We start from the raw sequence: 27,880 nt of genomic DNA on the forward strand, positions 1-27,880 counted from the left end.
AAGAACAAGTTGACATTTATTAAGGCATTATAAATCCAACCGTAGTATATTTTCAACATCTTTTATCGTATACAACGTTATTAAATCGAGACCAATTAGATGACACATCCCAATTATGGAATAATTACGGATTCTGGAAAAAATAAGTTGACATCGGAACGCATATCGAATTTTGCACACGCTCGGTATTCCAGTGGAATTGCCGATACATTCCCTGTTTGAAATGCAAAGAACGAAACATCAAAACGAACCGATGAGTTCTTTTCAGGTAAAAATTGCAAATTCATTAATATCGTTGGTACGCGTTAGCGTGTTCACATGGACATAGAAATTAAAACGTTGCTTTGAAACAGCTAGCGAAATGCTATAACACACGCACCTCGTTGTAGTTGATGCTACCCACCGCGGCTGTTCGCTAGCATTAATTTAAAAGTTTCAACGAAAACAGAGTTCCCAAGTTTTACAGCGAGTATTGGAAAATATGAAATCGGCCGAAGCGTTAATATATCGTAGCTCTTCGTTCTCGCCCGAAAAATCTGCCGGGTTCCTTGGAACTTCCAGTCTGACTTTTATCTGATGGAAGCTCTTAATTCGTTTCACATCAGACAAAAGCGAATGAAAGAGAATACAACAAAGATAATCGATGAACAGACAGCGGAGATTTATGCGAATTGATATTTCTACGAATACGATTAAGAAAACGCAACTTGCCTAAAAATGAAAAAATGAAATTCCACGAAACAAAGAGCAGAGAAAATCGATGAAACTATATCAGATAAGCTTCGATCGAACCTTCGCTAAAATTTCCAAAATTTCGAAAAGTGGAATTAGCTACTTCGACCTGTGTATGAGTCGAATATTTCGAAAGTTCTATATTTTAGATATTTTTGCAAATTATTATAATTAATTATAAGTTTTTGGAAGTTACGCGCATTCTGTGTATTTTTGCAAGTTTCACAGAAACGCATAAAAATCCTCACTCTATTTGTAAAACTTTTCTAACAGAAAAAAAACTGAGTAGAGAAGAGAGCGTTCTCGAACGCTTGGATCGGTTGATTAACATTCGCGTTAACGTGACTAGAATCGTCTAAAAAGTAGATGAATTCGTTAAAATCATTAAATGTAATCCTCTTGCGGTTCGTTTCTATACGGTTGCGAGATCTTGATGGTCGCCATGGACGAATTGCCGTTACCTGCACCTTTCTCCACAGCTGGTCCCCACGTCTTCTTTGGTCGAAACAAACTCCAGTCCCTCTGCGGACAATTAAAACGAAAGTTAAATTCTTTGAACAATCGCTAGCGCCGGGCTTTATGCAAACAATTCGAGTTGGCATTCTCCGAGCTCGCCGTTTCAACTGCACGCTGCTAGCCATTGTTAGCCAAATAAAAGATTCCACTGATGTTATCCAAGGGCCGTATGTTTTTTGTAAACGTTTAATCTGATCTCTTAAAAGCATTCGAATGTTTCTTAAAACATACTGCTGGTAGAATAATAATTTAATAAGTATTTAATATTAAGAGTATGTTTTAAGAGTGTTATTTGAATACTTTCTCTCGCAAAAACTAAATAATAGTATATCTGTATATATATCATTAAATGATGATGATGATTTTAATCATCCACTTTGAAGAAGATAATTTCAAGAGCTATAGCAATCAAACTTACGCTTCCTTAGATAACGATTTTGATTATCTCAAGAATCGCAACGATAGCACCGTATCTAAAAGATGTTCTAAAGAAACAAGTGATATTCAGATTCGTCGTAAAATCATCTTGCATTTCGCGTGTAAAGATTTTCAATTGCGATACGAAATATAATTTCATTAAAATACTTGCCGAAAGTAAGAAAATAATGTTTTGTGGCGAGTAAGAGTTAAGAGTAAGATGTCGCGTCTATTAAAAAAGTTTGACCAAGTTGTTGATTAAGTTCAAAGCATTAACATCTAACCGTAGCGGTCGCTGCATCGCAAAAGGAGAGACATCGCAGAGATTTTCTGACTGGCACGCGGGCTCATATCTTCTCGAAGCTGGCGAGTAGTTTGAAACTGTGCGGAGAGTCGAAAACAAGAGAAAAGGAGATAAGAGTAATAGTAAATTTATCGAGTAAAACAAAGCGGAAGCGGTCAAGAAGAGGTCAGAAGTACGGCTGAAATAGGTTCGATCCGTACGATGGAGCACGGAACGAAACTTTTCGTTTCAAAGTACGATTACCTACGTACCGTGGAAAAACTTGTATTAAGACATTTCAAAGTTGGTGAGATTTTACGGTAAAGGGAAAGCAACTTTTAAATCGGCGCATACCTGCTGCAGGGCTTAACCACAGTTGAACAGTACGTGACTCTTAAAAAATTTGCAATTCGTTCACCTTTGAATTATGGCCACGATATCGCCAAACACTATACAATTATCGTTCGTTGGCACATTTTGTCCTGGATATTTACAGTGTCTAACACCGATCACGGCGTTTCTAAACACACTGTAATTCTCGTGCAATTACGTAATTACGAAGGGCATCGAAATAACTCGAAAAGTGTGGTTACTCGAATTTATGAATTCATAAACAAACTAGAAAGAAATTCGCTTGCATAATTCAATATACAAATAGCTTAATAGAAGCGCTTTTACCCCTATCAAAGTAAATAAAAAAATATTAATTAGAATCCATAATATGTTCTCATCGTTACGAAGAAACGAAGAATCAGATGGAAGAAATAAAACTGCAGGTTGATATTTCATCGATTTAACGATTTTTAAATATCTGTCTTGACTACAACGTAATATCAGTACGAAGCATTATAATTACATCATTCGATGAAAACGGATATAAGTTTATGACTACATTATCGCAATGGATTCACGTTTTGGAGAAAAGAGAATTACGTGTAATATTTAAAGTTAGAAATTATAACATATTCTGTAATTTTTATCATAAATACAGTTAGTAACTCATTTTATACGAATTTTATTTCAGATATCAAGGAAATATACCTTTTCCTCCGCGTTTTTATTATTTCATAAAGTTAAACATAAATTGTTCGTTTAAAAACCGTCAAATTAAAACTCGATAATAGACGAGCAAGGATTATGCCATAAACTTTATTTAATTTCAATCAGAATAGCTTTAAATGAAATATATAAAATTGAGGAAATGATAACGCGTGATATTTCTGATTGAGCATGGTACAGATCTAGCATATCTGTTAATGAGTAAAAGAAGTAATACACTCGCACAATTACTTCCTATATCAATTACCGGAGAAGATGAACAGGAAACTAATATCGCGGATAACTTTCAGTAGTTATTGCTAATACATATGAACTTCCGATACCAGCTAGTATCCTATATTGATTTTCTTTCAACGTTCCGCGAATATTCCGGTTTGTTTGCATTGCACTGAAAAAGTTGGTTCCGCTGAAACAAGAAATTTAATCTGCTATATTCCCACATCAGATTTTGATCGTTTTATTGCGATCTTCGTGAATAAAAGAAATGCTCAAAGATATCCTTGTCACGTGTTCGATCAGATGCTTTGGCAAGTAATTTTTAAATGAAACCTCGACCACGTTCGATATTTAATAATGCTTACGACAAAAAATTAGAACTCCGATAAAAAGTGACCACAGTTATTATAAGTTAATTAACTTTGACACGTTATCGCATTTATTACAAGGAGACTGCGGATTTTTATGTAGATGCATATCTTTGAGAATATAATCGAAGAAGTAGTTACTAAAGCCTCTATAGAAAATTGTTTTACTTGCCAAATATACATTATAGAAAACACTACACTTTGGATATTATTTTATGTATTTCTTCAAATTATGTGCAATTTTGTGTGTAATATTGCATCTTCAAATTGTCTAACAATAATCGATTCAGATATTGTATTTTTGTCATCAAGTGACATGCAGTTTATTAACGTTGATGAATTTACTGTTGATAAATGTGAAACGTAACGCGAAATCGTTTCAAATTGATTATTCGATGAAAATTTACCGCTTTTGAAGGCAGATGATGTCTTTAACGAGCGACAGTATATATCTTATTTAGTTATTACGACCTCGGTTTGCTTCGATTTTCATTTATCTAATTTGGGGATAATATTCTTTGGTAAAATTTTGATTTCGCTAAAGATTGGAAACTGTAAAAATTCGAAAGAAATATATCGCAATTCTGAAAAGTTTGTATTAGTTTCAGTTCGAAGTACACATCCATTCAAGACCTTCTCCTTCCCTTGTAAAATATTGAATCAGTATACTATCTTGGCCTTTAAGTAAACCGGATACCACAGTAAATTGGAAGAAAAAATACTGGAAACCGATAAGCCCTGCACTGCTTTAATCTTCAAATTTACGCAGAAACTTGTACACTCTTGTAATACCATGATTCTATATAAACTCAACCATAAAACATCTCTTCTAAGAAATACTAAACAAAAGAATTTAATCCTCGAACAAACGTTTGGTATTTTATCTTCATTATACAAAGTATTAATTTTTTCCAAATGTTATTTTTTTAATACAAAATTAAGTAGAAAGAAATAGGTCATTCCTGCGCTATTCCAAACCTCAAGTAAAAGTAATACCACGGCTCCTGCAGAAAAAAAAAATTGGAAGAACACTGAAAATTATCGATCTTCTCGCTACAATAACTCTATCGCTGATCATAAAAAATTCTTGAAGATAGTACTATGATACTGTTCTCTTCTCTGTCAACAAGAACAAAATGTTTTACAAAATTACAAGGATCGAAACGACGAGACTTTCTCGAAGAGTCACCTTTTATGTCGCTGTTCGATTTTCTTCCTATAACATGGTTAACACAATTTTCGTTAGCATTGAAACTAGTATATTATAAGCATACCTTTGTAGAGAGCCTACATAGGAACTTCAAAAAAGAAAAAAAAAAACATCGTTAAATTGGATTATTGATAACTATTTCTCTGGTGAACGTTTCTCTTTGTAGTGTTATGATGTTGAAATATCAGTCCTGAGTCAAATGGATTTATAACTCGATTATAAATGTGCTGTTATAAAAATGCAGAATTGTTCGAGTATGATTGAGAAATGTAACGGTATGTGTTCGTTTTTTGCCAAAATTTGAGATTTATATTAGGAGGGTGTGATGCGTAAGGAGGTAGCACGCGAAATCTCTCCGTCAAACGGTTCTTACGATACGACACGTTTTCGAAAAGTTTCCGAGTCCTTCGTCCGAAATCAGGGGTTTCTGCTATGTAAAGATATAGGGCACTCTGTTCAAAATGTGCTAACGGTAACGCTTTTATTGCCGTCTCGAGACGCGAATGTTCTCAAAAACCCTTAAACGCGATCGAGACCGTTTGGCCAACCTGGAGTAAAGCCTTGATGTAGGATTATTATAGTTAGAATCACCGTAAACTCTAAACAGCAGGAGGTGGCGGTGCTTCAGCCAGTAGCGTGTCGTAAAAACAAGCGAGCAGTTTGCATAATAATGTCTAGTTTGTTGAGCATTATGCCGACTGATATCTCGAGAGTTAGCTTATAACCAGTCCGCTTCCGACATAAACTCGGCGATTTGATAGCGTGCAATTGCTGGTAATCGACCGGCAAATTAATGCTTATTAGTCTAGTCGTTACGATAGAAATCCATGAGATTTACCGATCGTTGTTATTACTCTCTCGTTCTCGTGACGAACTTACCGGACCTTTCCAGAGGCGACGGATGAAAAAGAACGGCATCGGGGCGAGGGTCGACAGGCCGATCAGTATTCCGATCGCATTCACCCAGCCAGGGAATATGTACTCGCCATAACGAGGCATCTCGTACGTACATATTTGATACACGAACACCACCTGCGAACGAAAAACCACGAATAGAGGAAAAGAGGAGGGAAACAAAAGGAGTTCTTATTTCTTGTGTAAACTTCTCGGGGGAGCAGTAAGCTTGATGGTACAACGGCCAATTAAGAATTTGATATTTTTAATCGGGGCTGACTTTGGCACGCTCTCCCTCAGGTATCTTTACGACTTCGGTGCATAGAATTTCAGATTAAAATGAAAATTTACTCCTTCCTAGCGAGATCTGATTCCAATAAGTATTTACTCGTCGATTAAATCGCCTCTGTTGTATCGTAGATACCGTACTGTTGTGAATAGTGTCATTTTTCGTTTCATTAACTATAATCTTTGCTGCACTGTGTTGTAAGTGTATACAGTGTCGCTAGAGAATATACGGACACTTGGCTTGTTCTTGGCAGAAAGTAATTTAGTTATAAAATTGCAAATATACAACATCGTCGGATCATAGAAATATATAAAATTTATTTTATCTGTCTTGGTTGGAAAGCAATATCAAAAAAGGTCGTATGTAGATTTTATACGTATTTCGTACATTTTATATGTATATAAGTAAGTGTAAATGTGCGACATATCGCGTAGTACCAAAAACAAAGCAGGGAATATAGCGATTGATTTCCCACATGTTGCATGACAGCGAATGTATTAAATTCTTGAATAATCATGAATACGAATTGTTTTTGTGATCAATGACATTAATGTCAAATGATTATGAAATTATTTGTTTGCTTTCATTTCGTGTGTGAAGTGAGATCGATAAACTAATTGCCAGTAATATCTTATTGGGCACTGTATACTTACAGATTTTATCGGAAATGAAGTGGATATCACAAAAGTTATCGAAGCGATAAGTAAAATCTATAGAAGATATCAAAATTTGAACATGAAATATAAAATTAATTCCCCTTAAGGAACGGAAGACCAATTTATTCACGTAAATTATTAGCACTGTCTTCGTTAAAATTCTGGGAATAATAGCTATAATTTTTGGTATTTAACTTCCTTCTTTTTGATTTTTTAAAACGACTTATCGTATTCGTAAAAGCCTAAATGTATCTACTATTTGAAATCTAAAGAAATATATTAAAGCGTAGTGACAAATGTACGTTTGATATCAAAAGAGGAAGCATAATAGAAGATAAGGGGAAAAAGAGTAAGAAAGAAGTAATAAAAGTGAAAAATGAAATAACATAATAGAAGAAGATGAAAAGAAGAAAGTGGGAAAGAAGTAATATTGCGAAGGATGGAGTGATATAATTTCAAATTAAATGAAATTGATCTAACAGCTTCAAAGCTTTAATAACACACCCACGATCTCGTCGTACTAATAAACTTAAATTCCACACTAGTCTCTGTAAATCATCGATTTTCGTTAAACATGATTAAAAAGAGGAGGAGAAAGTAATAATTCGCCACTGGAAACGTCGTAATATATAAAATAAAAAAACAACGGATCCTATGTAATAAAATATAATATGTATTATATAACTACCATAATCTGTAGGAAAAATCAATATATTCCATTTTCTGGCAACCAGCAAGTCCATAAATACTGACGATCGATACCTTCGAGTTCGCTATGTAACTTACATTAAACATACGAGCTACACCGAAAGGAACACATTGCCCAAAGTTCTCGATAGGTATTAAAACGTTTCCGGAATGGCGTGGGAAGTTTCAAAGCCGCCATTGCATCCTATCTGGAGGACACGTTGTATATGAAAATCAAGTGACTGATGACCGAAACACGCAAGCCGATTTATCGGAAAACGGCGATAAATCAACAGAGATCGCACTCGATTGATCGCGAAACAAAGCTCGCAGGCTTGTTGTTTCCGTTGTTTTTCCAGAAAAAAAGGAGAGTGCGACCGAGGAAAGCTTCGCTCTTTTCTCCACGATCAATTCGAGTCTGTGCGCTTTGAGACAGAAGTTAAGTTGTCGATTTGATTGGTTGCCTCGAAATCAACCTGCGGACGAGGCCGGTAATCGATGAAAGAGGAGGAAAAACCGCCACTCGATTCGGCGTACCGTGATCATTTATTTCGATACGATTCATGATCGCTAAAATGGAACGTGACAGGGGTTTCCAGCAATGTGGCTCGCTTCACGAAAAAGGAGAAGAGGTAGAAAAAGAATGGTTATTGAAGAAAACTGCCACCGCTTATATTCTTGCGTCTGCAATTGCGTATAGGTGGTATTAGATCGGTGCATATGAAATATCGAATATAGATTTTTCTGCAGTTTCAATCTGACAGAACGAATCATCCATTAAATTTTCTTGTACTTTCGTTCGCGTAAAATCGTATTAAAGAAAAAGAGCTTTGTTGTATCATACGAGTATCGACCGTGCTATGATAATACAAATATCGAAACCATATTATCAGCCATCGTAATCAAAGCGTATGTATATTCGTGTTTCTTTATTTAATATCTATCGATATCTTAAAAGAATCTTAAAATAATCTAAATGTAGCATTTGGGTAAAATTACGTAAATGTTAGAAGAGTGTAATACTAGATTGTTGAGAAAGCTCATAGCGACTTTAATAATTAATGTCAATTCTGTTGTATATTTCATGCGATTGGAAGAATATTAATCGCAAAACCAACGTGGATATGATATTAAATGCAACGATTTAAAAGAAATTCCTGGATTGATCAATAAAAAGACGTTGCTTTTCAGTAAGGCAAATTATCGATGAAGAGCTAGAAATATGAAGAATTTGAGATAGTTGAAATATCAAACTCTATATATCTCGTTCACCAAATTCGTTATTATTTATTTTTCGCTGTATCGGAATTCTTTTAATTCGAAGAAGTTGGATATTTTAAGAGCCTGTAAAAATAACTTCGACCAACTAATCGCTAAAATCTACTCGTCTGAAAGTCGTGTTTAATTTCTTGCAAAATATCTAGAAACATTTTGAATCTCATATTGTTTATCTCTTTTAAAAAGCTATTATTATATGCTAATGAAAATCCATGGATGACCCTGTTTAAAATGAAGATACTTTCGTCTTACTTGTAAAGCCACGCAATATTCGCACAGAACATCGTCTTAAAATTCTAAAGGTAAGATAGATATCTCGAGTGATAAAGTTAGACGAGGTACCCTGTAGAAAAATATAGAAAAATGTAGAGAGTAAATATAGGAAAACATAAAGGGTGGCTGCTCGTTAAAGCGAACTTCCCCTGGAGCAACGTCATTCCATGCGTATACATGAAAGTATACGTAACTTAGTACAAACAGTACATGCCATGCTCGTTCATTTACAATTACGACAAAATAAAAGAAAAAGGTACACGTAAAGATTACTGTCTTGCAACGTTCGTGCTAGTAGACTGTAATCGATTACGATTACTCGTTAGATTTTGTAATTAATTAATGTATAAAACTGGTAAAACGTATATTTAGAAATATATTAAGATGCGGTTTCTCCTTCGAGTTTTTAAGGGGAATATCGTGGACAAAAGGAACTTAACAAAAAACAGAAAGAAGATAAAAAGAATCCGCCTACAGTGCTGCCAGTTAAATGTAGTCGGGTTATGTTGCCAAGATATGGAAAAACGCGAAAACAAACATTATGCATTTTTTGTGCTATCGTGAACACCAGAAAGATATAATGCGAATATCTATATACAGTAAATATTTGGTGTAACATTTATTTCAGTGGTAACTAAATATGCGCTATTTCGAACAGAATTTTAACGAGATTTTGATGCTTGTGAACGTAATTTTATATCATTAATAATTTCTCGAACGATAAAACATATCTCGACATACGTTCGTCCTTAATCAATAATAGATACTTTTATAATCGACTGGATTCGACGTTGGTAGTTGAATTTGAAAAATAAAGAACGGAAAAGCATAGAACAAGGTGTATGAAAATTAAGTATAAATTATTGTGCTTGAACCTATCAAAATTTATGTTTGCTTACCTATATGTTTAATAAAAATTCTTGCAACGCAAGAAATGTCAATTTCTATTATAAAGAAAAATAGAGAGAGCTAATCGATAAAAGAGAAAACGCAGTACGTGGTGAAAAACTACTCGGAATAGATTTATAAAATTTTTAATGAATTTATTCCGGTTCATCCTGTATAATTAAATATTATAAAGATAATGAACGTAGCGGCGAATCTATAAAAGACCTAACTGAGGTTTAAAAAGGAGCTTCAAGAAGAATTATAATTAACAATTAAATAGACATAGTAAAAATTGTAGAAGTAAGATTTTGTTTATTTTTAATCCTAATCGCCCCGTTAATAATAAGAAGGGATCACTGCAACGAAGCACTGAACTTTCTAAAATTAATCAGGCTAGCAAAAACTCAGAAGAAAATGCTGGACATTAGCATTACAAAAGTTTACCGATGTAAAGGTTTACAAGAAACGCCCTTAGATACTTTCCAATGCCAGCGACTGATGCGAAACTTTTAAGCTATTTTAAGCTTTTATCGGAGGAAGCTATCCTACGATCCACATTAATGTTTACGAAACGAACTCTTGGAAGACAAACTATCGCAGAATATTATTTCCGGAAATAAATTAGGATTGATCGAGCGTCAATCTCAAATCGAGCTATGGTGTATCGAAAACTGTCGTATCGAACTAACCGGCACCGAGTATATCGCATTTAATAAAGCAGTCTATCGATCAGATTTAGATCTCTTTGGAACTCTCGATACAAAGACAGATATAGAACACGATAGGCATCGGTGGAGTGCAATGACTCGTGAAAATATTCGAACACATCCAGGAACTTGTTATATATTTATATACGGTATACGTATGATACAAAATATTTTGAGATCTCATTAGACAAGAGTCACGACTATCGTGACTAGATCGATAAAACTCGAAACAGATATATAGAAACTATATATAGAAGTTAGAATATATTTATTAAAGACACACATATCGCAAAGATCACCAAAGTATTTGGACAGACAATTATTCGGTATATTAATAAGCCAAAACATGTAGTGAGGCCATATTTAGCACTAATTATACGTTTAAGACTACTATTCGTGTTGTATACTAATTTTTCAATAACAAGGAGATAGCAGAAACTGTGAAATCTCGAATGAGTTGACTGTATTTACATTCTATGCTTCCGATTGACGCAAAACAACCCCAAAAGGATATGAGTGCATGGCGCTCTGTTTTCGAGAAATCGATTGAGAAGTTACGATCTTGTTGCAACGATTTGTAAGTGTATATTTGCAACAAATGTCTTCTAACCTCTATATACATTTTTGAATTGAATAACTTCTATATACATTTCATATTTTACTGTTACAAACACGATAGTCGTGTTAAGAAAATTTGAAAAAGTTTCGTATAATATATATAATATGTTCGTAAAAAAATTCCGTGATAAGTTTCGAATACTTTCGTGAGCCACTGTAGGTTGCGATAGAATAGAACCGAGAAATCTTTACCGGAGAGACTCTACTCCGCTCTTGCTGCGATAATGATGAAAATTCTCCAAGGTGACTCGAGAGAATGATCATTACTTGCTTCTTTACCGTGTCTCTCTGCGCGTGCTTTCGCCTGTTCGAATTAGTGATCCAGATATTTCAGTGGATTTGCGTTTGTTAACGATGAAGTGGGCGCAATGGAACATAATTATTTAGGCTGTGATTTTTTCAATGGCTTCGGGCGCGCGTGACGAGGACCGAGCGCGAGGTCATTTACTAAACAAGATGCGAAAGCAGTAAAGGCAGAGTAAAAAAAAAAAAAAAGAAAAGAAAGAATAAGAAAAAAATATACGACCGACAGGCGGAGGAAGAGTCTAAAACAAACGGAAAATCAATAATGGAGCACAAGCGTCGCGCTAAATGCTTGCAGACCGAGAAGCAAAACCGCGATAATACCGTCAGTGAAAACACCTCGAAAGGAGAAAGGATTAACGTCTTAACTATGAGGTGCATGCCCGGAAAAAGAGAGTGGTACGAATTGAACGAACGAACTAGCTCGTGTCCGTGAACCGGATTTGTTTAATCGCTCGGATGATTCGTATGATTGCCATGGTTTCAACCAAGTTTTACGGAAGCTAAGTGTGATTACATGGTATATTTGGGGGCGAATATTGGGCAGATTCAGATGTATAATGGCGAGAATGAACGATGATTTATGTATTTGAAAGTTCTGAAAATGTAGATAGCATTGATTGTTTTAGAAGCAATCGGAGTATATGAAATATTTAAGACGCCTAATGCAATTTAATAAAAAAGAATATTTATTAGGTTACTCATCTTGTAGCTAACGGAGAGGCGACAAAAGCGAACGCAAAATATACGTTTTCGTGGGAGATTATTTTTTAATAAAAGTAAATATGATTTTGAAGTGAACCCTGTTTTTCAAAGTAATATTTATTTTGAAGAATCTTAATGTGAAATTTTGTAGAAATATCGTAAAAGAATCGTAAATTTAAATAATTCGAATTCAGTTTTGGGAAACTGACATTTTTGATTGCGCTCAGACATAGATATGTAGCGCTTCTTTTAGTTTAAAAGCGTCAAATCTTCATCGTGCCGAAATAACACGAAAATCGATTTAGCTTTATCCCTATCATATAATTATATCATTTGTATTATATAATGGATAGGAGGAACGATATAATCACAACAAGGACATGCGTAATTGGCTGCTGACCTCACCTAAGAGCACAATATACAATTCAGATACTAAGCATTATACATTCATGTATGTCAAAGTTATGAAACTCTGACAGAAAGTTATTGTTTTCAAAGTTGCTCGAAATTTCCCAATATAACTTGTATCTATTGTATTAGGAAATTCAATTTGAGGCTGCATCATTAGTAACCAGCGAAACTACTATTAAAATTGGTTGAACGTAAAATATTTATGACACTTTAAAACAAATTTCGTAATTGATATAGTTTATCTGGAAACTTTCAACCAATATCTACATGTAAGTTGCATTTATATCCAATACGTATCTATTCGACGCTTTCTTATCTTACACTGATAAGACGTACAGCGTATTCGTGCACTAGGAATATACGGAATTATATGTTAATCTTTTTTTTTCGTGAAACATTAGAATGCGAATTCTGTTTGTATTATATTTAAAGATTAATTACATCTTAGTATATTTAAAAATCACTTACATTTCTACGAACTGGAAGAATATATTTCTTTCGAATATCGAAGAAATTTTGTAATTACAAGAAGCTTTCCTTTTCAAGATAAAACTGCTATTCTGTTGTCGTAGTCGTTGCCAAAGTTTCTAATGTTTTATACTTCGTTTATATTTACGAAAAGATGTTCGATTCTCCTAATCGATTACAACAAATTAATTGACTTTTATCTAATAACATTTACAATTAACATTTACGTTTTAACCTAATCAATTTTAATTCAACCGATACTTTAGTATCTTCGATAATTTCATACTGCAGATTACAAATCAGGGGATTTTCAATGGAAATATTCTCGGCATTTTAGTTTCATTTAGTTTCATTTAGTTCCATAGAGTTTCATTTACACAGAACGGCATCGGCATCCGACATCTGTAAAACAAGTTCGATATCGATCGAGTTAATTATCGGAGAATAACTTGGACATAGTTGGCCAGGTGTATTTCGAGGATCCTGGTGCACGGAAACAACTGTAGCAACGCGTCAAGACACGAACGGAGGGGATGCGATTACAATGCACTTACCAGACAAGTGATAGGCGCGAGCACAGCCCAACTGAGCCACCAATATCTGCGGAGCAAAAGGCTGAACCGCATTTGCATTTCAGCTATGTTACGCAGGAATTTGTTGCACCCGTAACACCAGCCTACCACGCCGACCTCGGCAATGCCGATCAATAGTATTGCCCAAGAAGCGGTGTTCCAGTCCATCAGCGTGAACAGGTAAATACCACCATCGAACACCATCGGTATAGCAAGGAGCCAGCAAGTGACGCATATCCCTAATACCACGTAGCTCTCGTGTTTTCGTAAATCTGGTCGCAGGTCCAATATGGCGGTGTTTATCGCCTGCACGCCTGCGAACTGCGTATCGTAAAAAGCAACGACCGACTGTGTTACTCGAGATTCGATGCTCGCCCGTCGGGGATTCTCGTTACCCTTTCTCCGTTTTTATATTCTTTTCTTCTTTCTCGCCCCTTTTTTCCCCCTCGTATATTTTTTTTTCCTTTTTTCTTTCTTGACGCCGTCTGTCTTAATTACCCTTCAGCGTGCAAGCTGCAGAGGCAGCAGAGGGGCAGAGACGCGTGTAGAAAACAAAAAGCCTTTCGCTTTCTTTCCGCGGCTCTCCCTTTCTCTCCGCCAGCTTTCTTTTTGCCTCGCTCGTTTACCTTTCTACGGTTCTCTCATTCGTAGGGAAAAAAAGGTGGAAAGACGAGGACAGGAGGAAAGGTGTGGATTTCAGTGGGACGGCAAACCATAACTCTTTCCATGATATACGAGCCTCGAGGCAGAGAGACGGGAGGTGATGCAAAAGTAACACGGCACGATCGTCTGGCTACTCGCGAGCACATTTTCCCTCACAGCTCTTTTGACGAATACGGCGGCTGGCGTTCCGGTTTTCGCGGCACTTGAATAGCGCCTTCTTAGCTGGCTCGGTAGGACGAAAAATTTTTGCCTTCTCCTTCTCGCGCGCGCAGACCCACACCGTGCAAATAACAAGGCCGTACTTTAAACTTTAAACAACATGGAAATACGATGCTCTTCATTTTCAAAAGTCTTCACGCTTCTCTGCTCGTGCCCTTTCCTTTCCCCCTTTTTTTACTTTATCTCCCATTTCTTACTTTCACCTATTCTTTCGCTTCTTCTCGCTAAACCTTCTTTCTCTTTGCTCGGCAACCGCGAATCGACTTGCACAGTGCTCTCCTTAACTTCAAAAGTGCCTACTCCATTTTTTAACGAACTTGTAAAACGCGAGGAGCGCGCACGGTTCAACTCGTTCGATCGATCGTTACTTTTCGCGAATCTACCATCCTGTTGTTTAATGCAAGTACTTACTTGGCTACCGATGCCCAGGATGAACAGCATGACGAAAAACAACACTGCCCAGAGATTGGGCAACGGCATCCGTGCCACGGCTTCTGGGTACGCGATGAAAGCCAGGCCTGCCCCGCTTTTGATCACGTCGTCGATTGGCATGCCCACTTGACGGGCAAGGAATCCCATAATGGAGAAAATCACGAATCCGGCGAAGATCGACGTTGCGAGATTCGTAAACGTCACGATAATTGCGTCTCTAGGAGAAGTAAAGGAGAAAAATATATTTAAGACAGGTAGCAGGATGTTTGCCTTCTCATTAGTTCGGATACGGCAGGTTCTATCACATTTTTATATTTTCATGCATTCTGACAATTTGTCGTACCCTCCATGATTATTGCGAGACCAAGATCATTTATTATTTGTATCTACAAGTCGTTTCCGCAGGACGTTTGAATCGTGTATGAATATTTCGCAAACGACGGACCATAAAAGCTCGTATCAAACGCATCAGTGTGGCCGAAAATGGGTGGATGGTGCCGTGTTTTACCTTCGTATCGTCACGAGAAAACGACGTTCTGATTCAGCGAGCGACGCCATATAAGGCTTTTCGGAAGTATAAAACGTATCACGCGATAAGGACGAAACGCGGCAGTTAAATGACAGAACAGAGGAAGAACAATTAATAATCACAGGTAAAAGTTGGCCAGCTGGTGCGGCAAGTTATATTCCGGTGCTGCGCTACTTGCTCATTCGACTTGCGTCGCACTGATATAATTTATATACGCGATGCAACGTGCAACGAATTGTATCTGCCGTTGGGAGAGAAGTTCAGCGTCGGATAATCATGCTAATTACGACTTTCTGCAATATTTCGAGCACGTGAACGCTCCGACTCGGCGAGTATCGTTTTGTTTCGGAGGTACCGTGGCTTGGATGATACATCTTACGATCAGTATCGTACGAAATGAAGCAGACGTTCTCAACGTCCAAATATCGTGGCCACGCGCATTCACTGGTTCACTGTTTGAAATACACCCTGCGCTTGATAAGTCTAGCTTTAATCCTCTCACTGTCGATTTAAACTGTCGGCAGTGCGCCGCAATAACTACGTCGAAGAATTAAAAAGGTGTTGTTTCATATGGATTTTGGATATAATCATTTATTGATTAATATCTATTGGCTAATATGTACTCCCCATATGCTAAATTTTAATAAGTGAAATAGGAAATGTGTACGTAACGATTCGTATATCGTGGTGAAAATAAATATCTCGACGAATTTTAAATCGTAACGATTTATAGTTTTTGATGTACTCATAGGACACACAGATCCCACAGCGTAAAAGGTTAATCATTTTACGACGAATCACGTCATTAGAAGATCGCTACAGTCGATTCCGACGACAGAATTCAGACATTTGAACGCCTTTTCATTCGAAGCACGAGTGCAAGATCGTTGGTGGACGTATCCAAAGATTCACGCGAATGTAAAATGCATTATCGTTATTGCTGACTTTTAAGTGAACGAATCATATTAATTGAGCGGAAGATTTTAATTGGATATTCGTGTAACTTTATTGGATTGCCGAGAGCGTAATGGTGATTTGATAAGAACACGAATAGATTGCGATGATCTACATTTGCTTATTCATAAATTTATTTCCTGATGCATGAGTATACTCTTTCGACCAATTTCAGAGCACGCAAAATTCGTAGTAGCGTTATAAAGAAGGAGTTGCGTGATCGAATATCGACTGCGTACGCTTACCTGTGGCAATTGTTATTGAAATTACTGTAGCTCGAAAGAGTGATCAAAGATCCACAACCGATACCAAGGGAATAGAAAACTTGGGATGCAGCATCTGCCCATACGCTAGTTGATTCCAGTGTTGACCATTTTAGCGTAATAAACCAAAGAGAACCGTCACCAGCACCGTCCAGTGTAACACCTGCACGTGTACAATAAACCAATAAAAATTGACAAATTCTTTAAAATAACTGATATCGCTAAAAAAAAAAAAAACATACTTTTTATGCAATCCAGCGACACATGAAATTCTTAAATTTAGATTTTTAATTCATATTTGAAGTTTAATGTCGCATAAAGAGATATCTCGTTTAATAGCATTTTAATATCACTTTAATATTCATAAATTATCAATTATCTTGTCGAAGAATTTTAATTATGAAACTTGATATACGCGAAAACCTCGCGCGGGTCATGATGCCATTTTATCATCTCTGACCGTTAACAATTAATTTATTTTTTAATTTGTTGACAATTCATCGATCGTAATATTCTCTTCCGATTCGTTGATAGTTATTTATTGCGTTCTTAATGAACGTGTCCGATGATTGAAAAATAATTGTTTTGCAGCAATTCTGAATTAATAATACATTGCAAAGTATTCATTTATTCTGACGTATAATTAAAATTTTACATCATCTGAAAAATCCTGACGATCAACGAACACCCTGTATATACGCAGTGCCGTAACATTCTTTTATACGAAGGAGAAACAGTTCTAGGATAAAAATGTACATTGTATAATTTTTCAAAAACAAATTTTTCGGCTTTTATGTAATAGTTGACGATACTACGTAAGAATCTATGTAATAGCAAACATATTAACTTGAGCAATAAGTTCTTTCGCTTTTCATTGATATAAGCATTTCGGAGAATGTTATCGGTATATTGCGAATTTTCATGCATCTATAATAGTTTCAAAGGTGCAAAAATCTACAGATTGCAAATAGTATATAGAAATATATGAAATATTCAAAGTGATGTACTTTTTATAATTTTTAGCGGATGAAACTTAGTTCTGTTCGCGGAAATATGAAATTGCATAAAAGCCTCCGGTCTAGTTCTAAAATTTATTCAAAGAATGTAAAGATACATATGTTTGAATTTATGTAAAACAAATTACACCTTGCTTAGATAGATTTTACGTGGAAATAAACACACTTGACGCTCTCTTTTAAGAAAACGTGAATCAGCTTGTTTCTCAACGTAATACATAATTCCTTAATCGCATCAACGAAGAAATTTCTATTGCACGAAAAGCGTTTTTCTTGTGTTCTTCTTACCTCGTATCAGTAGCGCCGTAAGCATGACGTAAGGGAAAAGTGCGGTAAAGTAGACGACCTTCCCAATGGACTGGACACCGCGCATCAGGCATAGGAAGCAGACTATCCAAGCGAGGGTGAGACATCCTAACAATTCCCATCTTATGCCTCCAAAATGTTCCCACGTGGCACCTCGTAGACCCAATACACGGTCGCTAGATTCGACCAACGATAATATCCGACCACGATTAAATATTTCAGCTTTTCCCGTGATTTTCTTATTTATAAATGAATAACAAACTACGTGATAGCTAAATAAAGATAGAAGGTAAATAGCGAAATGGAACATGTCATAGCTAACTAAAAAATGCTATGAGAGAATACTTTGGTAAAAGGATAGTCGGAAAATTTTACGTGGGCAGCGTTATTGTGTTTGCAGGCGAAATGGGAAAAAGTTGTAGAAAGAAAAGGTGATTATGTTTTTCTTCGTGGCACTCTCTAGTACCACTGACCTAATTCTCCATATAAAAACCGGTCTACTTGCCTCGTGTGACCTAATATATTTAGAATATCGATTTTGGAACTAATACTCGCTCGAGCTCATTTCATTAGAAGAAAAGTACTCATCGAGTGTTATAAAAACCGCTATATTTAGATATACTATTCCGCATATCGCACGCGTTCTGTTCGTTTCTTTCGTGATCTTTCGTAAATGCACAAAAAAAGAAAAAAAAAAGAAAATGGTTTATAACATACACCGGTTCGTGACATACTTGAAATATTCCTCCGAAGAAAGGATGCGAGTATAAAGGTGTTGGAGAAGTTCCAATCTGTTCGTATCGAAACAATGCGTGACGTTGCCATCCTCGAAACCAAAATTCTTGCAGATAAGCCTGGCCGATACGCAAGTCTTGTTGTAAAATATCGTTTCCGGATCATTCGTTTGACATTGGATCCCTTGCAGGCCACTATAACAATCTGTACAAGTCGACATTATGGCTTTATCCCCGCATATCCAATATCGTTGCCCTGGTTACGCGATAATTAGGAAACAACATCAAAGGCTTTCAAAGGCTTCCAAAGGCTATCGCTGATTGAAACGAAATAGCTGTCGTTTACAGAATACGATGCGTCGTAGAGCTGACAGCGTATGGTTCGATATTACATGCGATAGCTGGTCATATACACGTATACCTATGTTGCCTATGTACGTATGTATATCCGCACTGGTACTTTGTTACGATCGTCGAGAGACCGCCACTAATTACACGAGCGCTTTGTTGTTCTCCCCGCATTTATTTCAGAGAGATACTTCGTTCTACGAGGGATTTCCGGTTTCAAGCGTTCCCTTATGGCGTGGCTACGAGGGCACGCGCGCGCTTGTTTTAGTGACACGCGTAAGGCGGCGGCACCAATAAGCAGCTGAAGAGACTGCTTTGTTTGTTGAACCTGAGAAAAATCGCACGAACGAGCGTCCTTAACCCCTTAATGCGTAAAACGTGGGCACAGCTATAACCGTCCAAAGTGCACGAGTTTGTGTGAGACACGGGCACAACCATTTTTAACACATCTTTTGTAGCTATCTACTAATAGACAATCGCGTTTTTATAAAAACACTTGTTTTCTCGCACGTCCTAGATCGTTCTTTGTACCTTATCGAATGAGAAACGTAGGACGTAGCATTAGAATTACAATATATATTATTAATAATGTAATATAAAATAATATATATGTATATATTCATATCTGGTACGCATATAACTTGCAAGATAAGCTGAAAATGAGTTAAAATCTAAAATGAGATGGAATAAATTTCTCGTATAATATAACATAAATATAAAAGTTGTTACGATCCGTACAGCGAGTAAACTTAACGAAGTTATGGCGATTAAGACCCAGGATCTCTAATTTTTAGCTTTTTATACATATATTATGCATACGAATACCCTAAAGCCTACCAGAAATTGATAGCGAAGCGAGCTAGTACGTTATGTGTGTGAGGCATGCATTTGCGTGGTGTGAGTCAACCTTTTCCACGAAGTGCATTAACCTAAATACACACGTTTTGTCTCGTACGTAACAAACAATTAGATAAGGTTTTTATTATGAGATAAGCAAGCAATCCTTAGGCGGACAAAAAATTAGAAAAAAATATAAAAAAGAGAAATTACAATTCCCAAATCTCAATCCAAACCTCCTAATCGGTCAAAAATGCACGATTTCTCTTTTTAGTGCACTCGTTCCTTCGCTGTGTAATAATATATATATATATATATATATATATATATATATATATATATATATATATATATATATTCATATCTGTTAAGTTTTGTTCCCGTAATTCATTTGATCAATCATAAAGGATACACGCTACTGTGTTAAAGATGACTAGTGCAATCTACATGAGGATATCCACAAGAAATCCACATCAAACGCGTATAGATTTAACGAAGTAACCTAGGAACAGCAGAGATAAAAGCAAACGATCGTCTCCATGAAATTGGAAAAATGTCGGATCACCGCTTGTAACAAAATAAATTCTTTGTAACAATATTGGTCGTATGAATTGGCAGTCAGCGGTCGGCGGTCGGCGGTCAGTGGTTATACAATGATCGCTTTGTCGATGAAAGTTGTAATAAAGTAGAAGTAAAGTTGCTAAACCGAACTTCCGTTACAAGATTTTTGTCTCCGTTTTTTGGCGACAACAAAGGATGTAATTTCACAGGATGAACAATCACAGTGGATATTTACGGTATTGTTTTGAACGATTTCTCTAAAAACAGGCGAGCAACTATTACAGCACGAAATAAATTGCAATTTTGAAAATGAGGTCATACCTCGAACGAGAATATTATTTCGGTCTCTTTTGCTAATTTTATGTTCTGATTTCGATATCGTAGATCGCACGTAACCCGAAATATCTTGCACAAAATAACTTGTTTTTGTAACAAGATATATTTTGAATAAAACATCCAACTCTCGCAAAAAGGGGCATACACGTACGATTTGAATCGACATTGAGGAAAAGTTGGTGAATGCGATATAAATAAATTCTTTCAACGAATAAAATCATTTAGTTGTAAAAGTAAATTGCTTTACTATATTCTACGAACAAGAGGAATAACATTAAAAGAACTGTTAAATCGATAAAGAAAGGACTCTTATTATATATTCATTGCAGCGTACAATACGAATTGTAAATACAATACAATACGAAATACGAATGGAGAACAATGTTGTAGGTTTGTGCATTTTACCGTTATTTCGTAGATATGTAGATTAGAATAGATATTAGAACAGATTAGAGTAAAGAGATTGTAGATTAAATGAGGAAAGAATTACGATCGACAAATTACGTGGTAGTTTCACCTATGGAGATAAGATATACGAGAAACATTCACCGATACCAATACCTTTTTAAAGCTCTAACCCCGCACAAACGATTAGGTGCGACTTTAAATAACCTGCGAAGAGGACATTGAAACTGAGAAAAAAAAGGCATTTCGTTGCATCCAAGTTAATTAAAGTTTGTTTCTAGAAAAACCGAAAAATATTCGTACGTACCATTCCATATCTATAGATCAAGCTATATTTTGCTGAACAAAAAATTTTCAATATGAAAATTGTTGTTATTTACATATTGGTAACACAAAAGGCATACGTAGTACGCGTATATACTCATAAATTGCCAGCTATACAATGTATGGAAAAACATAAAGCAGCATGTAACGATACGAAGGAAGAGGAGAATATTTTTCTCATGTTATGCGCTTCCGTTCTGCAGAGTAGAGAAATTGAATTTCGAAGAAACGAGCCGTTCGTCATTCGATCGTTTAAAACGGTTCTACGACCTCTTCGGGCTTTATGGGAACGATAAAATACGCGTGTGGCACGGTTACGCTACGTTACGCTAAATAACAAGTCGAACCCATCGTTCGTAGGCGAGGTGCGTTCTCTAAAATTTACAAGGGACGCGGCAGTACGTGTGTTATTTTATCAGTGTGCTTACCGTTCGTGTTGAAATCGTTGTCGCAGTAGGCCCAACCGAGCTTCGGCACGAACGAGACGAACGTGTAGAAAAGTGTCCAGGCAACGATCACCATGTAGTAGACCATTACAAGCAAAATGACGACGAGGGTGCAATAACCGAGACCCTCGAGTGCCGGCGCCATACGTGTGAACGCTTCGTTAGGGCCAAGTCCTGAATATTGTCCAATCGCGAGTTCCAAAAAAAATATCGGCAATCCCATGGTTATCAGCATTAAAACGAATGGAATTAAAAAAGCACCTGTAAACAGAGCAACGACTGGAAATACGCTATAACGTATTTATAAAGAGTTTAACGAGGACGGCGACAACTACGATACCACGTAGGTTCACGCAAGTATTCGAACACAAGTATCGATCAATGAAATTTTGTCAGCACCGTTATGAGACTTGTAACGCTTGTATCGGTGGAATCTGAAAATATGTATTACAAGATGCTTGGTACAAGAACATATTTCGCAGAGATCATAGAAGTATTTAAACAGTCGATTATCCATACTATACCGCACATCCATGCACACTACATACGGTATGGATATAAAAGCTTTCCATGGTAAATGTTCAAATACTTTCGTGAATCGATGTATACGTATATACATCTCTGTTCGGTCGAATAAATACCGAAGACTGTATCTAATCTTCTCGTTCTAACGTATAATAAACGGCAAATCGTCGATAAAAAGTTGGTTGGTAAACGAAAAAATTAAACAACCGCGGTACTAAAAAATAAGTAAAAAACGATGTCTTCGATTAAAAAGGCTATTCTTGATGTCGATTAATGTCCCGTTCGTGTTCGTTTACGTCGGAACAACCAGATAAATATACCCAAGGAATACGAGCCGATTTATCATTCGTTTCGAATGGATACTAATTAAAAGTTATCGAGCCCCTGAGTCTGATTAACGCGACGAAACACGGCGTTACAGTAGAAAGGTTAAAAACGGTCAGCCACTATTCTCTCTTTGGTCGTCTTTCATTAGGAGCCGCTGCGCCGACCGGGGAACAATGAAGAGCTGGGGCCACGTAAACAGAAAAGAACAAAACGACGAGAGTGGAAGTAAAATAGAATAATTAAAAGCCAAGTGTTCAGAATACGCGGGCAGCATCTCTCTCTCTTTTCCTACCTTTTGGAATTTCGCAAATAAACCCGGTGAAAGAGAGGAGCGGCTGTATCAACAGGCACAACCGCACACGCAGCCAGGAAAGATTTATTAAATTTCCCGAACGCTCGGTCACGAGCTGCCAAACTACGCTTAATTATTCGAATTAGTCGCTTCGTCACGTCGACCACGCACGTACACTCCGTGTCACGCGTCTGCTCATCCGCCTATTTCTCTTTCTCTGCTTCCTCTCTTTTCCCTTTTTCTCCCTTCCGGTTTTCTCCTTTTTCTACGAAAACGGCCGACGCACGAAAATAAATCATTCCGCGTAATCCAGTAGTTCGTTTGCTAGCCCGTGACCGTCTGTTTAGCGAATACGACTAGACGTTTTTCTCGTATGGGAAAGTCGTGCGCACACGCTACCCGTATCCACATGCAGCATACATACCGTACGTTCACCACGACGCCAGGATACGCACAGCTACCAACATATGTATATATACGTACCACCGCCATTACGATATACAAGGTAAGGGAAACGCCAAACATTGCCAATGCCAACGGCATACCCGATGCAGGATAGAACAAACTCGATGGGATTGGCCCAGCTACCCCGTTCAGGATCCTGCGTTAGCTCCACCAAGGCACCGCCAACTCCCAGTGAAACCCTCTTCGTCTGCCAATAACACGGGTTACGTTATATTTGCATCATATAAATCATCGCCGCGAAACGCACGACAACCGGCAACCGAATGGGGAAAAAAGGGGCCAACAACCGGAAGAACCTGCCGTAGCGGTTGTGTGGACAGGTAGGTTATGAAACAAATGCGAGTTAACAACGATAGAACCTCGATTATCCGAACATTCCGTCGTTCGAACACGTTTCCCGTGTAAACAGTTCGATCTAAGGCGGACCCGTGCACCGCACGATCTATCGTACGAATCAGTAGAAATTTAGTCAAGCACTCTGTCCGGTCGCAGCATGGCGTCGCGTTAACACGCATAAGAACAAAATACGAAATAATTCTTTCTTACGATACTAGCGCTATGTGTGAGAAGTTCGAAATATCCAGAACTGTTAGGCTCAATGCCGAGAAGCTAGATCGAGAAGCTAGATTTAGGATACACTAGGATACTTGCTGAAATTAAACCGAATAATGAATTAACGACCGAGCTAAATGGAATTTCTCTGAGTGCCGCGTATTGGCTATAGGCCTGCTAAAAAATTACTGAACGATGGCCTAACTGAGATTCACGATGTTTGACCGTACCGTAAGGTCGCCTAACAAAGACAACGCGTAAAGTTGGTGCGTGCAGAAACTTCTTCGTCGAAAGGTGTTCTGGGAAACCACGGCACCCCTGCCTGTCATTCTTCGATATCGAACAGCGGAATCAGGTGCCTCGATAGTCAGGTCTAAGGACCAGTCTGTAGAACATAGAGTCGGACGAAACATAGGAGAATGTGGAAGACAACAATACACTCGGGCGAAAGGTAACGCGGGAAGTGGGAAGGTAAGAGCTGCCACTGGAGGACCGTCCAAGGTATTTACGTAACGAGATTAAGGGAACGCTCGAATCGGCTGAATTTATCTGCAAAGTCTAACGGCACGAGCATCGGTGGTTTAATCTACTCGCACCGTAAGCCACCGACAGATAAGATCCAACGAAACGCTGTTCTTTTCCGCGCATGGTTGATCCCATTGTTTCGTCGGCGCATCGAGACGCACGCGAACTCGATTATTCCCCTCCCCGAACCAGACTACGCCGCCGCGAGGAGATCGTCGGTGTAATATTTTTGGAACGAAACTCTATGTACTTAACGGGTACCGTAGCTTTCATCGAAGATACCGTTTCCGCGTATAATCTTCGTGTACGTTAATAATGATTGTACGAATCACGGTTCTACTCTTTCGACAACTCCATCTTACATGCGTTGCTAGGATCACAAATATTAGGACACTTATTCGTTATACTTATCGAAAAATTCGAACAAATTTTACATCGTGAAACGCGTGTAACGCGAACGAAATAACAGATTTATAAAACAAAGTAACTAGGAAATAAAAACGGTGGGAATCATCCGGTTTGTACTACTTTCTTGTACTAAATATCGGCAAGCGTCTTAATACTCGTAGCGTATCTGCAATAATTCACTTTCACAAGTTGAACAGGATTGATTCTTCTGGAAAATCTTCCTGTGACAAAACACATATTTACGTGTATACGTCGTTTTCATTGCGTATGTATGTCACGGATACCGAGCATCCCAAACAACGATCATCCTCGTCCATGAGGCTTTATTTGGTCTTATAAGGTGCGTTTGGATCAAACCGCTTCCCGTCCGCTGCACTTTAATAAAATTTTGAGACACATTCGCGTTGCGTTCACTTTTTTCACAAGCTTGAGAACGATCGGTAGCCTAAACGCGCACTATGCTCACCTTGGATGTCCATTGTTTAGCTTCCGTCATGGTGATTGTACGAAAATATCAGTAAAATATTTACGGTCGAAACGGTATTACGAATGTCCCGTCAACTTCGACACCAACTTCGATTCGCAATCGCGATCGCGATCGTCTGCGCAGTTGCGCGCTACTAGAGAACTATATAACGTCAGATATCAAGATAATCGACAAAAGCTATTATCGAGAGGTTGGTTCTGAATACGCTTCATAGTACCGTAGCCGCAAATAAAACGTCTCGGGTCTCGTGAGACGACATCGGCGAGCGGCCAACGTCGTATTCGTTGTGCGACGCGACGATGAAATACGCTTTGCCTTTGCTGTTTCGATTTCGCTCGAGATTCGCATACGATAGAAACGATAACGCGAGACTTACGGCTATGAGTTTAAACGACAGATGTTTAAGGGTATATTTGACATCGATCGTTTCCCCCTTTTCGTGGATTCTCGTTTTAACATCGATACGTCAAATAGTTCGGAAGCTATTCAACTATATACGAACAATCGTCGACATGCGCGTTCAGCATTGTACGATAAAAGCCTGACAGAAATATTTGGACAGCTCTGTTCGTAGCAATACGATCGATCTATCGCTGATAAAACGGCGTGGTGCCGTTAGTACGTACGAAGTTGATCGCAGTCTTTTCGTTTCCGTCTGATTTACACGTGGTATTTACGAAACTGATCCGTTAATCTGTTGCTTTAAAGCGATACGTTCGAAGCTGCGACGTCATTGCGCTTTCGCGAGTGCAACGGAAACACAAAGGAAAATGGGGAATTCGACGAAATTGTAAAATTCGGGTCATAAACGTATAAAAGTGTGTAAGAACGTCTCATAATTAGACCGCATATTTACGCGAATTAATATTTCGATAAACGTTATTAGATAAAGGTCGACGAGTTCTTTTATGCTTAATCTCAAATTCTTTGTCAATTGTGAAGATATAAATATCGCGACGCAATAATTTGAAAAGCACAACGCGATACAATTTTGAGGATAACGTTTGGTATTTGCGCTCATCATATTCTTCCGGTATTATTGCGATAAAGTGCTTAAACAACGATCGATAATCTGGATCATCCTGATCATCATTACGCGAGACGATAATTATAAACGAATAAACAAATGCTATAATTTAAGGCTAATGAAATTAATTAACTCGCGAACATAATTGAGGCTTTCTTTATTTAATACACGTGCTTCTCCGTTAAATCGATCGCTACAATAAGAGCCAGCCGATGTATTTTTCGATAAAATAACCGCTCTCGTTATTTGGTCGCATCAAACAATGACAAATATTTAATCTATTAAACGAATTTGTACGATAAAATGTTACCGGTGGAAAGAATTAATGTTTTGTTGATGAGCATACGTAACGTTAACAATTCAATCGACTGTTTACTTAGGATGTTCAATTTTGTAGGAAGTGAAATAATACAAAATACATACTACGTAAACCTCGTGAAACATTTTATATCGGAACAGTGTCAAAGTTGTTTCAATATTCCAATACATTTAGTATAGATGATATCGTTTATCTTTCGCCTATGTATATGGAATAGAGATCCGTCAATATTTGCGTATAGTATTTAAAGATCTTATCTTTGAAAAGTTAATCGCGATTGTAATTTGAAAGATTTAGAGACAGGTACATACGTTAAACTGGAAGAAAACGATTATCTCGTAAACTTATCTGTTACGAGAGAAAGACGATAAATTATGCAGTGCTTCACCAAAAATGTAAATTGACTAAAGAAAAATAAAAGGAAAAATTCAATTTAATTTAAGGATAAATAGCAATAATAACACACGTTGAAGTGGTCACCGCTTCTAAGAAAACTCTACGTCTGGTCTTTTTTAGTTTTTCTCAAGCACCGAAGCCATCGACAGCGCGTAGACAAAAGACTTCTGACGAAGACAGACCGTAAACAGTAGACAGGCGACGTTGGCTTCGGGGTTTTTCAGTTATCGGGTAACACGGCTAGCGTGCGGATCTGGACCAGCTCAAATTGTACTCTTACTTATAATTACACTTCTATCTAAATATATCTTCTGCCTTACAATTTATCCACGAGTTTTCTCCGTTTACGCATCGAATAACCTCAACAACACAGAATTTACTAATCGTCCCAGTCTCTTCCTTTTTCCTGAATACTTCACGAAAAAACTACTCATCTTCCCAATAACCGTACGTAACGCGGACAATCCGTTGATTAACCGGAACGCGGTAGCTCAATCTCGCGTGGCTGTGATTTTAAAAGCACAATAATAGTTGCGGCTGATTTCCCAGACGATTTACTGTGGAGGACGGCACAACGGTGGCGGCTGTTTGATGTTCCAAAAGTTGAATTCCGAGATGAAAGAACGTCGAAGGA

The 27,880-nt window shown here is 37.4% G+C and overlaps 1 protein-coding gene and 1 long non-coding RNA gene across 5 annotated transcripts in view; one reads left to right on the forward strand and one right to left on the reverse strand.

The window, feature by feature from the left end:
- Positions 1-27,575, reverse strand: LOC126870336 (sodium- and chloride-dependent glycine transporter 2-like). 4 transcript variants are annotated; one of them, XM_050627935.1, is made up of 10 exons: positions 25,484-27,548; positions 23,551-23,719; positions 21,906-22,184; positions 18,667-18,871; positions 17,915-18,108; positions 16,593-16,773; positions 14,844-15,081; positions 13,533-13,871; positions 5,681-5,833; positions 1-1,254 (listed from the first exon to the last, which is right to left on the reverse strand). In XM_050627935.1, exons 1-10 carry the CDS (start codon positions 25,511-25,513, stop codon positions 1,117-1,119), a joined length of 1,926 nt encoding a protein of 641 aa, XP_050483892.1. In that variant the 5' UTR covers positions 25,514-27,548; the 3' UTR covers positions 1-1,116. The 4 variants fall into 4 exon arrangements, 3 of the variants coding, with proteins under 3 accessions (XP_050483892.1, XP_050483893.1, XP_050483894.1); XM_050627936.1 differs by adding an exon at positions 25,261-25,392 and having other exon boundaries at positions 21,906-23,719; positions 25,484-27,542; XR_007691304.1 differs by lacking the exon at positions 1-1,254 and adding an exon at positions 12,979-13,380 and having other exon boundaries at positions 5,796-5,833; positions 25,484-27,575.
- LOC126870352 (uncharacterized) overlaps positions 1-27,880 on the forward strand; it is a 136,951-nt gene that overhangs the window by 103,522 nt on the left and 5,549 nt on the right. The window lies entirely within an intron of this gene.

The sequence above is a fragment of the Bombus huntii genome, chromosome 10 (assembly GCF_024542735.1).
Source record: "Bombus huntii isolate Logan2020A chromosome 10, iyBomHunt1.1, whole genome shotgun sequence".
NCBI classification, from domain to species: Eukaryota; Metazoa; Arthropoda; class Insecta; order Hymenoptera; family Apidae; genus Bombus; species Bombus huntii.

Bases quoted from the DNA above. Each gene is read 5' to 3' on its own strand.
- LOC126870336 (XM_050627935.1), bottom strand. From the start codon at position 25,513: ATGACGGAAGCTAAACAATGGACATCCAAG. The intron at 18,872-21,905 runs GTAAGCACACTG...CGACTTGTACAG, and splicing joins CAACGATTTCAACACGAACG to ATTGTTATAGTGGCCTGCAA. The intron at 18,109-18,666 runs GTATGTCACGAA...GGTCGAATCTAG, and splicing joins TCTTCGGAGGAATATTTCAA to CGACCGTGTATTGGGTCTAC.